Below are 13,938 nucleotides of genomic sequence, written 5' to 3' on the forward strand. Positions count from 1 at the left end.
AGATTTCCTGTACAAACCGGAGACTCCGGACCATACCGGAGTATCCGACCTTCACCGGAGTATCCGGCAGATTTAATCCGCTGTTTTAGTTTTAATTTTCAGAAAAGCCTATTCACCCCCCTCTAGGAACTTTCAGTATCATGACAGGCAAAGCCTCTAGCGGGCCTTCGGACCAAGACCGAAGTCCAGCCCGCGACGCTACGACAAAGCCAGTCGAAGGAGCGCAAAAGGTCTCATCCACAATGGACCTTCTGGAGTTCAGTTGAAGGCGCGGCGTCCGCCAAAGCCCGTGTAAAGGAGGAGGGTAAATTTGTAAATATACTAATGTTCTTAGGATTGTACCAAAATACCCTCGAATATGCTGGGAATGTGGCAGTTAGGGGGGCAACATTGTAAAATATAACTTGGAGTGGTTGAGTACGGATTATAAATAGATTGACACTGTAACTGAAGTGATGGTGGGTATTAATGATATCGCACAGTTTTCCATAAGTGTGTCACTCTAGGAAACCTTCGGCTTTCCCCCGAAAGAGCCGAAGCCCCACCCCTGTGTTTGGTAACTTAGTCACCAACACTAAGAAATTGTTAAAAAAAAATTAAGGTGGCCACATGAATTCTTTTACTCCATTTTCTAAACTAGACGGATAATTGGGCCCAAACCTGATATCCATTCCTGTGGATTTTTTTTCTTTTTCGAAAGGACGGCATGAGCTTTGCTGATTTTATATTAGAAGAAGAGATTTGGCCCAGTTTATAAGGGAAACCGGGCCCAAAAACCTTACAACTGTGTGCTTAAAAGAAGGAAGAACCGCTATAAAAACCCCAACAATAAGACGACGAACACAACTAAATGGCTCACACACCATACAAACACAACTCAAGAAAAGTCTACCGTAGGTTATCGTTGCCAAGCTTGCTCTCAGCACAGCATCTCCGACTTTCCACTGTAGACCTTGACCGCTGCCTCGTTGTCATCATGCTGGCACTCATAGCCACCACTGGCGCAACTAGAAAAGGTCATGCCTCATGCCATCGTTGCTAAGCTACATCGGACCCATCGACAAAGCAGCTCTGACTCCACTCAGCACACTCCTTCTAAGCACGACAACACCATCCAAGAACAAAGTGAGACTCCAAGGAGCAGTGACGTCGATGCATCTGGTGTGGCCAAAAGACCACCGAAGATCCAGTTAAACAAGGCATGTTGTGATCAGAGCCGCCAATGAATTGTTCGAATGCTGGACCCATGCCGTCGGCCGTCCAAACACGCAGAAGGATCTCCAAGACAACGCCTCCAAGGAGGATGTGATATCAAAGACGCTGTTGTCGACCATCTAGAATTCTAGACCTGGGTTTTCATCCAGAAAATCCTCTAGGTAGGAGGGAGGTACCATGACGACACCTCCAAGGAGAAAAGCAATGCCAATGGCGTTGCTGTCATAAGCACTGGCAGGAAGCCGGGTTAGGCTTTCGCCTGGAACCCCAAAAACCCACCCACCATGCAATAGAGCCACGCCATTGACGCCTCGCGCGCATCGACCGCTGGGCCACCACCAGCCGCTGAGCTCCCCGTGCGTTGGATCTAGGGGAAGAGGACATATCAGCAAAAGGGAGGAGCCCAGTGGCACCAATAGGTCGTGGTAGCAAAATGCGGCCACGCGCGAGACACACCTGCACGACAGTGCCATGGCGTGTGCACAGCACCCATGGCCACTGCCACAGCGCGACAAAGCCGCACCTGCGCCCCATGGCACCACTGCACCACCCGAGGCCAGCCACTACATGGCACCGGAAGACCCTGACAGGGCGAGCGCCAAAGACCATGGCGGAGAGCACCTGCACAACGGAGTCCGTGCACTTGCACAGCCAAGAGCACCTACACAACGGCGGAGAGCGGATGCCAATGCCACTCGACGCTAGCATGAGCGCAACTTGGGAGCCGCGCTAACAAAGGAGAATGATGCTTCCGTGTGGATCCAGGCTGTCACCGCCCATATCAACACCTCCGAGTGCGGATCCAGGTGGCCACAGTCCAGGTCAATGAGCCACGCACGGATCTCGACTGCCTCCACCCACTTGAGCCACAAGAACACCATGGCGTCGCGCCTGCCTGCTAGCCATCGAGGAGCCAGATCCAGCCCACAGATGGCTGCATCCAACCAAGAAGGGGCACGTAGGGCCTTTAGATCACCGGAAACAACCAAACTTCGGATCTCATGGGGGGAAAGAAATGGGAGGTCATAGAAGATAGAAAAACGAGGGGGCAGCAGTGAACAGAAGCTGGCTTCGGCTCCACCGCTAGCCGTCGCTACAACCTGCTAGTGGCGGCCAGAGATGGGTGGTCGGCGGGGTGCTTTGGTGGGTGTCAGGGTTGCCCCTCCCGTCGCCTTCAGAGACGACACGGAGGGGTACTGACAAGCTCATTCACGTGGAATTATTGTAAGTGGAGTTGGTTCACTTTCAATCAAAGGGGATCGGACATAACCCCATCCACACAAATAAGATGTCATAGTAGTCAATCTATGACGTAGAGAACTAACATGGATCTGAGATCTGCTTTGATGCTACTAACATTACACAGCAGTGGTAGTCACTATGATGTTTTATAGTAGCTTCTACCCCTACATAAGGTGAGAGTTGAATGATTTTATTGGTTTATTTTATAGACCTTTGACTCGGAATGGATACTCTTTCTTTAGATTGGAAAAACTTTTTATATGCGACTGCAAATTTTCGAATCCAAGATCTATCATCATATCCCGTATAAGCTGTCACTTCGCAAAAACTTGCTCTTTTATGCCATCGCCATTAGCACTATTTGTTTTTGCTGTGAGAAAAAGGGAGTGACTTACTTGAGTTTTAGTGGCATTTTTTCAATCAGGGAACTTTTAATGGTAAATAGGATCGGTTTTTTGGGACGGGTGCCGGGGGACGGAGAGACGAAGCTAGAACTCTAAAGGTGCGAGTGTACACTTCTAACATGTCTGAGCCGGTGGGCTATTGCAGGTTCGCCCCTGGTGGGGGGAGGGTTATCAAAGAAGTGGCAGGTATGCAATTAATTTCATAGTCATATGAAAAATTGTTTGCATCCATTTATTTGAAAGAGATTTGAGTGTTGGTTCAGCTACAGATCAAAATAGCATTGAAGCAGGAAAATATAAACCAAATTCACATATTTCAACTTAATTAGCTCAAATTCAATCATATCATCGTCTAAACCATGTTTACAAATTTACAACTATGCATTTAAAACAAATTTGAATATTGATTCAGGTGCCGATCAAACTAGGATCCAAATTTGAATATTGATTCAGGTGCCGATCAAACTAGGATCCAAGAATGCAAAATATAAAAGAACTCATAAACTTTAAGTATATACTCCCTAGAGCTTCGTATAAGCTTAAAGGTAATCCATATTAGAGATGATCAAATAGATCTTTCGGGCTAGTCTGATATGGGCCCGTCTAGGCACTCCCAGCTACGGCCTAGCCTGATCGGTGCAGCTATTGTTACGGGTCGTGCAGTGCCAGCCTGTGTGATGCCTCCTCGGCCCACGACATGGCTCGCCATGCCGTGCCGGGCCGACCCAAGCACGATTAAGGCACAGCTAGTCTGGTCAGCCCGGAGGCACGATGCAGGGGTGACACGGCTGCACACAGGCAAATCGGCGGGCAAGATGGAGGCACGTCGGCCCGATAGCACTTCGAAAATAGAAAAAAAAATAAAAATTAATGGTTATAAAATTGTAAAAAAATAAAAAATATGGAAAATAAATAAAATAAGCTTTATTGATTGGTTGCCTCGTTAAAAATCTTTCTACTAGAAGGAAAAAAGAGAGTACAACCTGTGGTTATGCTTCGAAAATTACACGATTTCATTAGAAACTTAAAATTTTGTTTGCAATATTTAACATACTTTCTCAAGTGTCTTATTCCATTTGTAGACCTAGCACCTAATTCATTATTACATATATTACACTTAGCAAATCTTACATGTTCTCGTTAATTTCTCTAAAGACCTTAAAATATTCACAGCCATAGCCATGCACACGAGTTTTCAGCGTCGTGATCCATGAATTAAAAATTAAAAATATTAAACTAATTTGTTTAAGTGGATAAGTGGCTTTAGAGTTTGAATCAGTGAGAGTTTAGTATGAACGGATAGTGACTATTTATAGACAAGATGAGAGGTGGATGGTTTTAAAAAGAATCATAAAAAATTCAAAATTAATAAGGAGACATAATTAATTTAAAAATAAGCTTTATTGATATATTGTTTCATTAAAAACCTTTCTAGCAAAGAAAAAAAGAGTAAATCTAACTAAAAAATTGAAAATTACATATTCTCATCAACATCTGATACAAATTTTTAAGTGAAGCTTGAAGCTTAGTGTTCTCTGTTGTTTGTTGCATTCAAAACAGCAAAGCTACTACGCAAATGCAACTGTTGCTGATACACTTCCAATTATCAGGTTTCTCCGGCAATCTAGACGTTTAATCCATTACTTAAATTAACATTGCAGAACGGTGATGAACATTGATTAGCTACCAAAGGTACATCAGAATTAGTATAGCCAATCATATAAGCACAGCTATGCAGGCACTCAACTTCAGATCAGCAAGTTCCATACAGAAGAAAAGGTTCGATGTTCTCAGAGTTGTTAATAAACTTTGGTACAATTACGAATGGGAAAACACATTTGAGCTCGAAAAATATGCAGTGGTTTGGCAATATAAAGTGCAGAGTTCACTGTGTTGCCTTCGCCTCAAATGGTTGCTCTGGGAAGCCCTAGCTCATTACACATCTGGCGGTGAACCACCAGGAACTAACTGTGAGAGGACAAAAGGTAGAAATGATGTTAGACATAGCAATCAGAATTAGACATTGGCAAAAGCATTTGGTGCAAACATTATCTGATCACGATACTTACAATGGCAATGTTGTTGCCATTCAGGAGTATCTGGTCAAGTTTTGTAATGCGACGACCTTCAGAAGTGTATTCGCTGCAGAACAACCAGAAAACATGAAACCAGAGATATTATGACTAAAATTCAGAAGAACATTTGCACACCAGATTGTGCCAGTGGAAAAAGTATTTCCAAGTAACTTGCTGCGTTAGTTGTGACTTTAGGTTTCAGCTGGAAGAACCATTGATGCCAGCACTTAGATAAAAGAAATTGCATGCACACTTCCTCAGTTTTAGTATTTTACAGGGTACTTCCTATGAACCTAAGAGGTTCTACAAAATAATGTTGAAGAGGAGGACCTGATGACTTATAGGGAATATATAATCAGAATTAGTATAGCCAGTTTCATCCTCTGCCCTCCCACTTCTTGTCTAATAAAAAACCAAACCACCAAGAAGAAAAAAACATGGAAAACCAGGAGCTCCTGACTCGGTCCACCAACCGCCGCAAGCGGCCCCACGTCCTGCACACGTGGGCCCCATCTCCCACACCACAACTTGGCAACTTCCCCGATCAACCTTCTTCCCTCCCGATCTCCATGCCATCACATTGTTCCTTGCCACAGCAGAACCACGTCCAACCATCGCTCGCTCCTCCAGTGGGCAGCGTCATCGCCCCTCAGATAGCAGCCGCAGATTGTAGAGAGGGTGCGGTGGCGACAGAGATGCAGGGTCGTGCACCCATGGAGCATCATGGCAGCGCGGAGCAAAGTAGCGTGGCCAGAGCGACGTGGCAGCACCAACACTCTGGAGCGGAAGACCACAGGGGCGGCACGGCAACGCCAGAGATGCAGGTTCATGCGCCCCACCCCACTACCTGGGCGGGATTCTCGCGAAAGCCACTGCACTTCGCTGGCTCTTCGCCTCGCTTGACGGCGTCACTGGATCCGTTGCCGGCCCGCCAAGCCGCTAGATCCATCGCTGCTTCACCGGCGCATCGCCCCACTCGACGACGTCTCTGGCCCCATCGCTGGCCGCCATCGCACTCTGTTCACACTCAGGCCCCGCAATGGCCGTCGTCGCCCCGCTCGACGACGTCTCCAGCCCCGTCGCCAGCCAGCCACGACGCTCCATTTCCTCTCAGGCCCCGCAATGGCCACCGGGAAGATCCGACGTCGTGCTGCCCCTTGCTCCGCATACATAGACCCCCTCTCCGGAAAGCCGACCTCCAAACTTGCTTCCAGACCCGCGCAACCACACCTTTCTGTAGCTATCAAGCAGGTTCGTCCTGATCAAGCTCCCATGTTCCAGATCGAGCTCGCTTCTTGGGACATATTCTAGTGCGTCGTTTTCGCCGCGCGTGATCCTGAGCACCAACACCTCAATCTCTCTTTTTTTGGTTCCTCTGCACCTGCAACTGCATATAGATCTATTGTTCCTTCACATTCGCAATGCCAAATCCAATCCGAACGCCATCAAATTCAGCATGAATCTCTATTAGAGTTGTGTTTTTTAATCCCTGATTACATGCTTCTAATTGTATGCGTGATGTGATGCACGCTGCAGTTTTACCAGATTTAGACCAAGAAGAATCACTGATCTTTGGCTACAAGTCCTACTACTACAGTTTTCTTGTTCCACCAAAGAAAATGTCCAGAGCTTCTTCAACTTTTCAGTAATGTGCTGAACTTTTTGGAAAGTAATTCTCAGGATTACAGTTCTTTAGTACACAGGCTTAGACTTTGTCACTTGGCAATTGTTTTGATCCTTTCGAGGAGAAGACATCTGGAAATATTGCGGAATTTTTTTTGGATGTGGATATCTTAATTTCTTGTATGGAAATAACTTTGCATCTTCTGTTGATCATGTCACAATTTCCACAATGCTATCACTTTCTTAGTTGTTGTGTATGCTCTTCCTTGCTTAATTCTGCAGGCCTGAAATGCCCATGCATTTACTGTGTTCCGTTGTATGATACACTTGGGTTTTTCTTGTTTCCAATGGGCACTGAAAACACATGACACAGTTCATGATTATCATGTTGGCAAAGCAATTGTCAAATCACAACATGTGTACATACACATGTAAGAGCTTCTGCTTGTGGTAGTTCTTAACAATGGCGTGCTGCCATCTGCCGCAAACTTTTATGGTTATAGGTGCCAGATTCATAATCAAACTTTTATGGTTATAGGTGCTTATGGTTAAGAGCCACCATCGGTGATCCTTGCATGCCGTCTCGGCTCACGCCTCCTTCTGAAGCCCCAGATCTGGAGGAGGACAAGCTCGCGTGGCTCTGCTGGCGTCGGCGAAGAAGGCCAATTTGTTTTTTGTTTAAATTTCGAGTTGATTTTTAGATGAAACTTATCAGTTGGAAGTTTTTAGTTGAACGTTCTTACTTCAAACTTTTTCCAATTGGTACTTTTCTAATTGAAACGCTTTGCAACTTGTAACTTTCCACTAGAAATTTTTCCGTTGTTGTTAGTGTGCATATATGTTAGATGTGTTCAGGGCTAAATGTTTCTGGAGTCACCTGATTGCCATGACAGGGAGATTGACTGTGTTTTGATTATTACCGTGCAGGTTGAGAGTGGCCAGACTGTCCTGGTACATGCTGCTTCTGGAGGAGTTGGCTCACTCCTCTGTCAATGGGCAAATGCACTTGGTGCCACTGTCATTGGGACTGTTTCAAATGAAGAGAAAGCTGCATGGGCAACTCAGGATCGATGCCACTATGTGATAATTTACACAAAGGAAGATGTTGTAACAAAAGTCTAGGAGATTACAGCTGGAAATTGTGTAAATGTGGTCTATGATTCTGTTGGAAATGATTTATACAAGGTACAGTTGTTATAACAGCTATCAACATAGTGGCATAAGGAATGGATGCAAATGATGGAAAATTGTTTATTTTTTCCTTGTTTTACTGCTTTGATGCTGATAGGATTATGATAAAAAATGTACTCCATTGATATATTGGGCATCGGATTTTGAAGCCGTTGTAACGCACGGCACCTTACTAATTATAACCTAAGTCAGGAGAGTTGTTTTTTGCAATTATGGGGTTATGAGTTTCCTAGGAGTTCACCATGCTGGCAGGAGTAACCTTTCCTCAGTAGATTTGACTTTAACCACTATCAAGTGCATCCTCACGGAATCACTCTGAATCTCTGTTGGCTCTCACTATATGACTATAAGCTAGTGGAGTTTCCTTGAGACAAAGATGGTTCATGGCTTCCCCTTACCAATTTAAACACATAGATGATATGTTGCTTTTTCAGTAAGCAGATACTAATAGAGTAGTAATAGACAACCCTATATAATAGAAGTCTGGAGCACCATTCGTTAAGTTAGCAATATCTCGGAAATTGTTCAAGCTCCGTCGCTTTGACCTAACAGTACTAAGCCACATTTTTGCACTAAAAAATACTCTAGTCATAGCCAAGAGAGACACTGGTCTAAACTAAGCCGCAAGATCCATATAAAAAAAAAACAAGAGCTACGCTAATAGGATTATAAACCAGCGCAGAAGAACAGGGATTAGGGTTCAAAGGGTGATTTTTCACATACTACTCGGTGACGTCCTCCAGCACCATGTTGACGTAGACGTCGAACCCGCATAGGGTACCGACGAGCTCCTTGTCCCCCTTCATGATCACCCAGATCTTGGACCCGATGCACCGGTCGATCAGCTCTGCTCACAGCACCGAGTTCGCACGCGCAGGCACCAGCGCAAACATGCAGAAGCAAACAGCCGTTTCAAGGACTCGAATCCGAGAAACTAGAAGGCCAGGACAAGCGAATCGCGAGTACTGCCCGAGGTAAAGCGAGGTTCTTGCGTCGCGCACCTGAGGGGAGGAGCTGGGAAGGGTTGTTCTGAGACATGGCGCCGCCTCCGGTGGAACGGTGGTGGTGAGGGAGGACGCGGTCTGTAGGCGACGACCAGACCGCGGCTGCGGCGGCGGAGGACGATGAAGAACGACGGCGGCGGCGCGGGGGACGGGATTGGGGGCGTTTGCTCTCCTGCGCAACTGCGCTGGATGCGCCCTAGTCGAGAAGGCAGACTCCAGCGGCCCTGTGTATGTATCCCCAGCCGTCCGATCGAGCAATCGACGGTGCATATCGTCATTGGCCATCTAGGCCTGAACGAGTAGTAAGATGGGCCGGGAGAACAAGGCCTGGCTCGTTTTGGGCCCATGAGGTAGTGGACTATCCAGGCCGAGTACTGGGTGTTCACGTTTGCAATTTTCCAAAACGAACGTATATATTTGTAATCTTTAATTTAAAAAATATAAAAAAATAAAAAACGGAAATTCCAAGTCGGTTAAGTTTCTAGCTGGGATAGAAGTACTCATGCACTGTCCGACAGCAGTAACATCTTGTTCCTTTCTTCCTTTTTGGAGAGGAGAAAAGGTATATATACTAGGATTTCTCATCTGATTAAATCATTCTGATAGTCTTGATTGAATAAATCTGATTTACGATAGTTTTTCTTTGTACTCCCCTATTTTTGTTTTTATAAGGTGCACATGTATTTTAAGATTCAAACTTCATGATCTTAGAGCAGTAATCAGCCTAACATTTTATAAATTTAACGATACAAAATTTAGCACCGCCGATTCATATTTGAAGGTAATTTCCTTTTATCTTGATCTTATTGCCATGAGCAATTGACGGCCGCGGTGTAGCTTTGAAGATCGGATCGGTTCAAAGCACGTCTTACATACTGAAACGATAGTGTTTTTAATAAAAATCAGTACTACGTCACTGTTCTCTTTTTTTTTTTATTTAGAGCCGATGTGAATGCTATGCTGTTTTTGAGTGTGAGGAGAGGAAAAAGGGACGAGGATCCCCTATTTTCACGCAAAGTGAAGTCAGTGACTTTGTTCCGTTGTGAGGCGTTAGTTAGATGATAAATAGATGTATGGATAAAATTTAGTGTCCAGGTTCTGTAGCACTAACAGATTATTGTCCGCTGTGAGATGTTAGATTATAGGTACTGTAGCTGCTCTCAAAAGTACTACCCGGCGATCCGGGACCGAGCAAAAAGATAGGGCACCCGTAGATTATCGGCTGTGGCCCACGTAGTCGCGGGGCCCATAAAACCCAAGGAGGCCACACTCCCGTATATACAGGGAACAGCAGGCTCTTCCTGCCATATGTTTTGCAACCTCGTCTCTGATCTCCCGCCGCGTGTTATCCTCCCTCTAGCGGCGTGGATCCACTGCACCATTGATTAATTAATCGCTTACCTTTTCTACGTGTCCTGGTACGCGTGGGTGCGAGAACCACCAGCTCCTGTCCCTTCTTCTCTCGGATCGGGAGGAACAGAGGCGATCAAGATTTGGATTTGCATTCGGACAGTGGGCGGCGGCGGCGGCGGCGGCATGGAGAAGGAGGAGAAGCAGGAGATGGAGGAGAGAGCGGCGGCGGCGAGGCGGCGTCTGGTGATCGGGGTTGGGTTCTGGGTGCAGGGGTTCCGGCTGTTCCCGTGGCTGGGTGTCAACTTCTTCCTCAAGGACGGCATGGGCGTCGCCGCCTCCTCGCTGCAGATCCTCCAGGCCTCCGCCAACCTGCCCATGGTCGCCAAGCCGCTCCTCGGCCTCCTCTCCGACGCCGTCCCCATACGCGGACACCGACGCCTGCCCTACGTCGCCATCGGCGGTACGCCCCCCTCCCCTGTTCCTCTCCTCCATTCCCATGTTATGTTCTCGCATTTCCTGCCCAGATCCCGAACCCTCATCTGCCATCAGCTATTTAAGTTATCATTTAATTATTCTCCCCGGGACTTTCCAGAGCTTAATTTAAATAGTTGCTCCGGAATCCGTGCTCCGGAATTTGGAAATTGTATGAATCTTTCATATTTTGTTCCTGGTCGATTCAACCAAGACAGGATTCTTCTTAGCCTTTTTTTGTTGAAACAAGAATAGAATTTCTCTTTAATTGAACTCACAAATTGCACGTCATTGGTTCCATTAGAGTGTGCTAGTGTGTCAGTGAAGAGTGGGAATATGCAGTAGCATCGCTCTCCTTTTGCGCTGTCTTGACATTCACATTCTTTTATTCTCTTTCGCTTTTCCTTTTTTTCGTTGTTCGTACATATGTATCCCATGGCAGATGCCATCACCGCAAAGAATATGCTCACGCGCGCCTATCCTCTTGATTCTTCTCACCCATTCCTTTTGTTCTCTTTCACTTTTCCTTTTTTTCCTGATTACCATAGTCTTTATCTTCGTTTTCCCGGATTTGCCTTTCAAAGCAACAACTTTTATCCGGTGCTCCACCTAATTTGCTCTCTTGGTAATGTTACAAATTCATAAATCACCAAGCAAGAACGCTCCCAACCCATTACCCAACTAGATCACGCATGAGTGTTCTGTCAACTTCTGAATATCTGTGTAACTTATTTTTTAAAAAACAATGTAGAAATCTTTACTAATATCTCCACTCTCCAAAAATGCTTACTCTGTGCTACATTGCTACTGTTCCTAACTGAATTATAAGATTACCACGCTAACCTGCCTTTTCCTCCTTGTGGTTGCAGCTCTCTTGCAGGCAATTTCATGGTTAGCAATTGCCCATTGGCCAGCTATTTCTCTTCCGGTTCTTACCATTTTTCTCCTCTTGAGCAACTTTGGTGCTTCCATATGTGAGGTTGCCAATGATGCCATTGTAGCGGAGGCCGGGAAGCAAGCGACCTCTTCCTCAGGGTCAGGTCAGCTTCAATCCTTTGCTTGGATGTTTGGCTCTTCTGCTGGTGCTTTCGGAAACCTCCTTGGTGGCATTGCTCTCAGTTACTTTTCTCCCAAAATCATGTTTATGTTTTTTGCGATCCTTCTCCTACTCCAGTTCGTCACTACTGTGGCTATACCTGAGAGCTCCCTCAAACTCCCGAAGGCAGCTACTAATCTATCAGCTATATCCAGCATCCGTAAGCAAATCAAAGAGCTATCATGCGCCCTGTGTATGCCCGAAATGTTTTGGTCAATCATATGGTTTTCAGTGTCTTACGCCGTCATACCATTTCTACTTGGGACCATGTTCTTCTATCAGACTGAAGTGTTGAAACTAGATTCATCAGTTATCGGTTTATCAAAGGTGTTTGGGCAAGTGGCTCTCTTGGCTTGGAGCATGTCATACAACAAGTACTTCAAAACAATGTCTGCCCGTAAGGTCCTATCAGTTCTGCAGTTTGTCACAGCACTCGTAATGTTGTCAGATGTGTTATTTGTTCAGGGAATATACAGGAAGATTGGTATACCAGACTCCATATACACAATTGTGTTCTCCGGATTGCTGGAAGGTCTTATGTTTTTCAAGGTGCTGCCCTTCAGTGTTCATGTTGCAAAACTTTGCCCAACTGGCTGTGAGGGATCAGTTATGGCCTTTGTCATGTCTGCACTTGCCCTTGCTACTATTGTCAGCGGTTATCTTGGAGTTGCACTGGTTGCATTCATGGGGGTATCTGGAGACAATTTCTCAGCATTGCCAGCTTGCCTGTTGATTGAGGCTGCATGCACAATGCTGCCATTGTGTTGCTCATCATTGATCAAAGAGAGGAGAGGAAAGGAGAAGAAAGAAGAGTAGCATACATCTATATCATCTAGAGATTTGTGTCGGTGCTTGTTAGGGTTTACCCTCACCTTTTTGGTGCCAGTTCAGTTTCGTTATGTGATCATAGTTAGCAGAAATAAAATAGGAGAAGATTAGATTCGTCAGGTGTTCATACCTCTTAAGGCTTCCCAAGAATTATCGTCAAGCAAGGAGAAGATATGTGCATACATGTGTGCTACCATTCTTCTACAGATCAAGTATTATTTTTATGTACCTTAGTTTGCTTGTTACATGTGTTCTTAATGGACACTTAAATGAATTTATGCTGTGTTATTTACTAGTCCTTGTACCTCTGTTATCAAAAATGTAATCTTGTGACCATATTGGATGCCTAGACTGAAGAAGCTAACATCATAGAATAGACTGAAGAAGCTAACATCATAGAAGTGCAAGAACCCTTCGTTGGCCGTGTGTTGCCCATTGCCGCATGCAGCTCCATTGTGTAGTTATGTGAAGGAAAACCTTCAGGCCAGAGTCGGCTGCAATGATTTCGCATGATCATTGTGGCTTTGCTGCAATGAGCCGGCTGCAATGACCTTGACTTTGCTGTGCTCGTCTTACAAAAAGGAAAACCCAGTGATATTATGTTGTACCTCTTGCGTAATGTTATTTGAGATATGTTAGACTTGTAAAAAAATTGGTGGTGAAATTAATAATCATGCACATGTTCTTTTTGCAGCTCACTTGGCATAACAACACTTGCACATACGGAATCAGTCATCTCATCTCTGCTCTTTTGTTAGCATGAACCGATAAGATTTTCACAACTGTACAGCAGATTATGTTCATCATGAGACCAATACGCCACACACATAACTGAAGTAAATATGAACAAATGCATGAAATTTCAATATCGTTGAGTGAAGCATGGATATACAAGAATGCCCATTTGTTTCAAGATATTTGTTCATGTCCTGTGGTCCATACTTATCTCAAAGAAATGTAATACAATCAATAATAGGATGAAAAGAAGCTATCAAAATCACCTCTATAACGACATGGTTCTAGCAACACTTTGAATTATACGGGATAACAATAATAGCAAAAGCACCACATGACACTTTTGAAAGTCAGTGAGCTTCAGAAAACAATGAAATAAATGTTGGACATACCTTGTCACCTGGGGTCGAGTTGAAATCGCCAGCAATGATCACTGAAGGTTTACAGTTGAATTTATTTGAGATGAGTTTCTCAAACTGAGAGACTCTCGAAAGAAGATACTTTGCCTGAGCCAACTTTACATCAATCCATTCTGGATCCCTACAAAAGTATGCATGAGCAAGACATTCAAACATGTGCTGAAAACAGCTGTCAACCAATATAGCTAAATAAATAACAAAAAAAGGATAGTGCATTATGAAAGCATCTTCAAAAGAGAGAGAGTAGAAATCTCTGGCTATTTCACTTGCCAATAAATATGT

General features: G+C 44.9%; 2 protein-coding genes across 2 annotated transcripts; one reads left to right on the plus strand and one right to left on the minus strand.

The window, feature by feature from the left end:
* Window positions 1–4,606: 4,606 nt before the first annotated feature.
* Window positions 4,607–8,977, minus strand: LOC133884703 (sm-like protein LSM5). Its single transcript, XM_062324214.1, has 4 exons — window positions 8,752–8,977; window positions 8,474–8,597; window positions 4,931–5,003; window positions 4,607–4,829 (listed from the first exon to the last, which is right to left on the minus strand). The coding sequence occupies exons 1-4, from the start codon at window positions 8,786–8,788 to the stop codon at window positions 4,797–4,799; spliced, it is 267 nt and encodes an 88-aa protein (XP_062180198.1). The 5' UTR covers window positions 8,789–8,977; the 3' UTR covers window positions 4,607–4,796.
* Window positions 8,978–10,048: 1,071 nt separating this feature from the next.
* LOC133885174 (probable folate-biopterin transporter 7) lies at window positions 10,049–12,838 on the plus strand. The gene is made up of 2 exons (XM_062324840.1): window positions 10,049–10,567; window positions 11,448–12,838. Exons 1-2 carry the CDS (start codon window positions 10,291–10,293, stop codon window positions 12,488–12,490), a joined length of 1,320 nt encoding a protein of 439 aa, XP_062180824.1. The 5' UTR covers window positions 10,049–10,290; the 3' UTR covers window positions 12,491–12,838.
* The last annotated feature ends 1,100 nt before the right edge of the window (window positions 12,839–13,938 follow it).

This window comes from Phragmites australis, chromosome 11 (assembly GCF_958298935.1).
Source record: "Phragmites australis chromosome 11, lpPhrAust1.1, whole genome shotgun sequence".
Lineage (NCBI taxonomy): Eukaryota > Viridiplantae > Streptophyta > Magnoliopsida > Poales > Poaceae > Phragmites > Phragmites australis.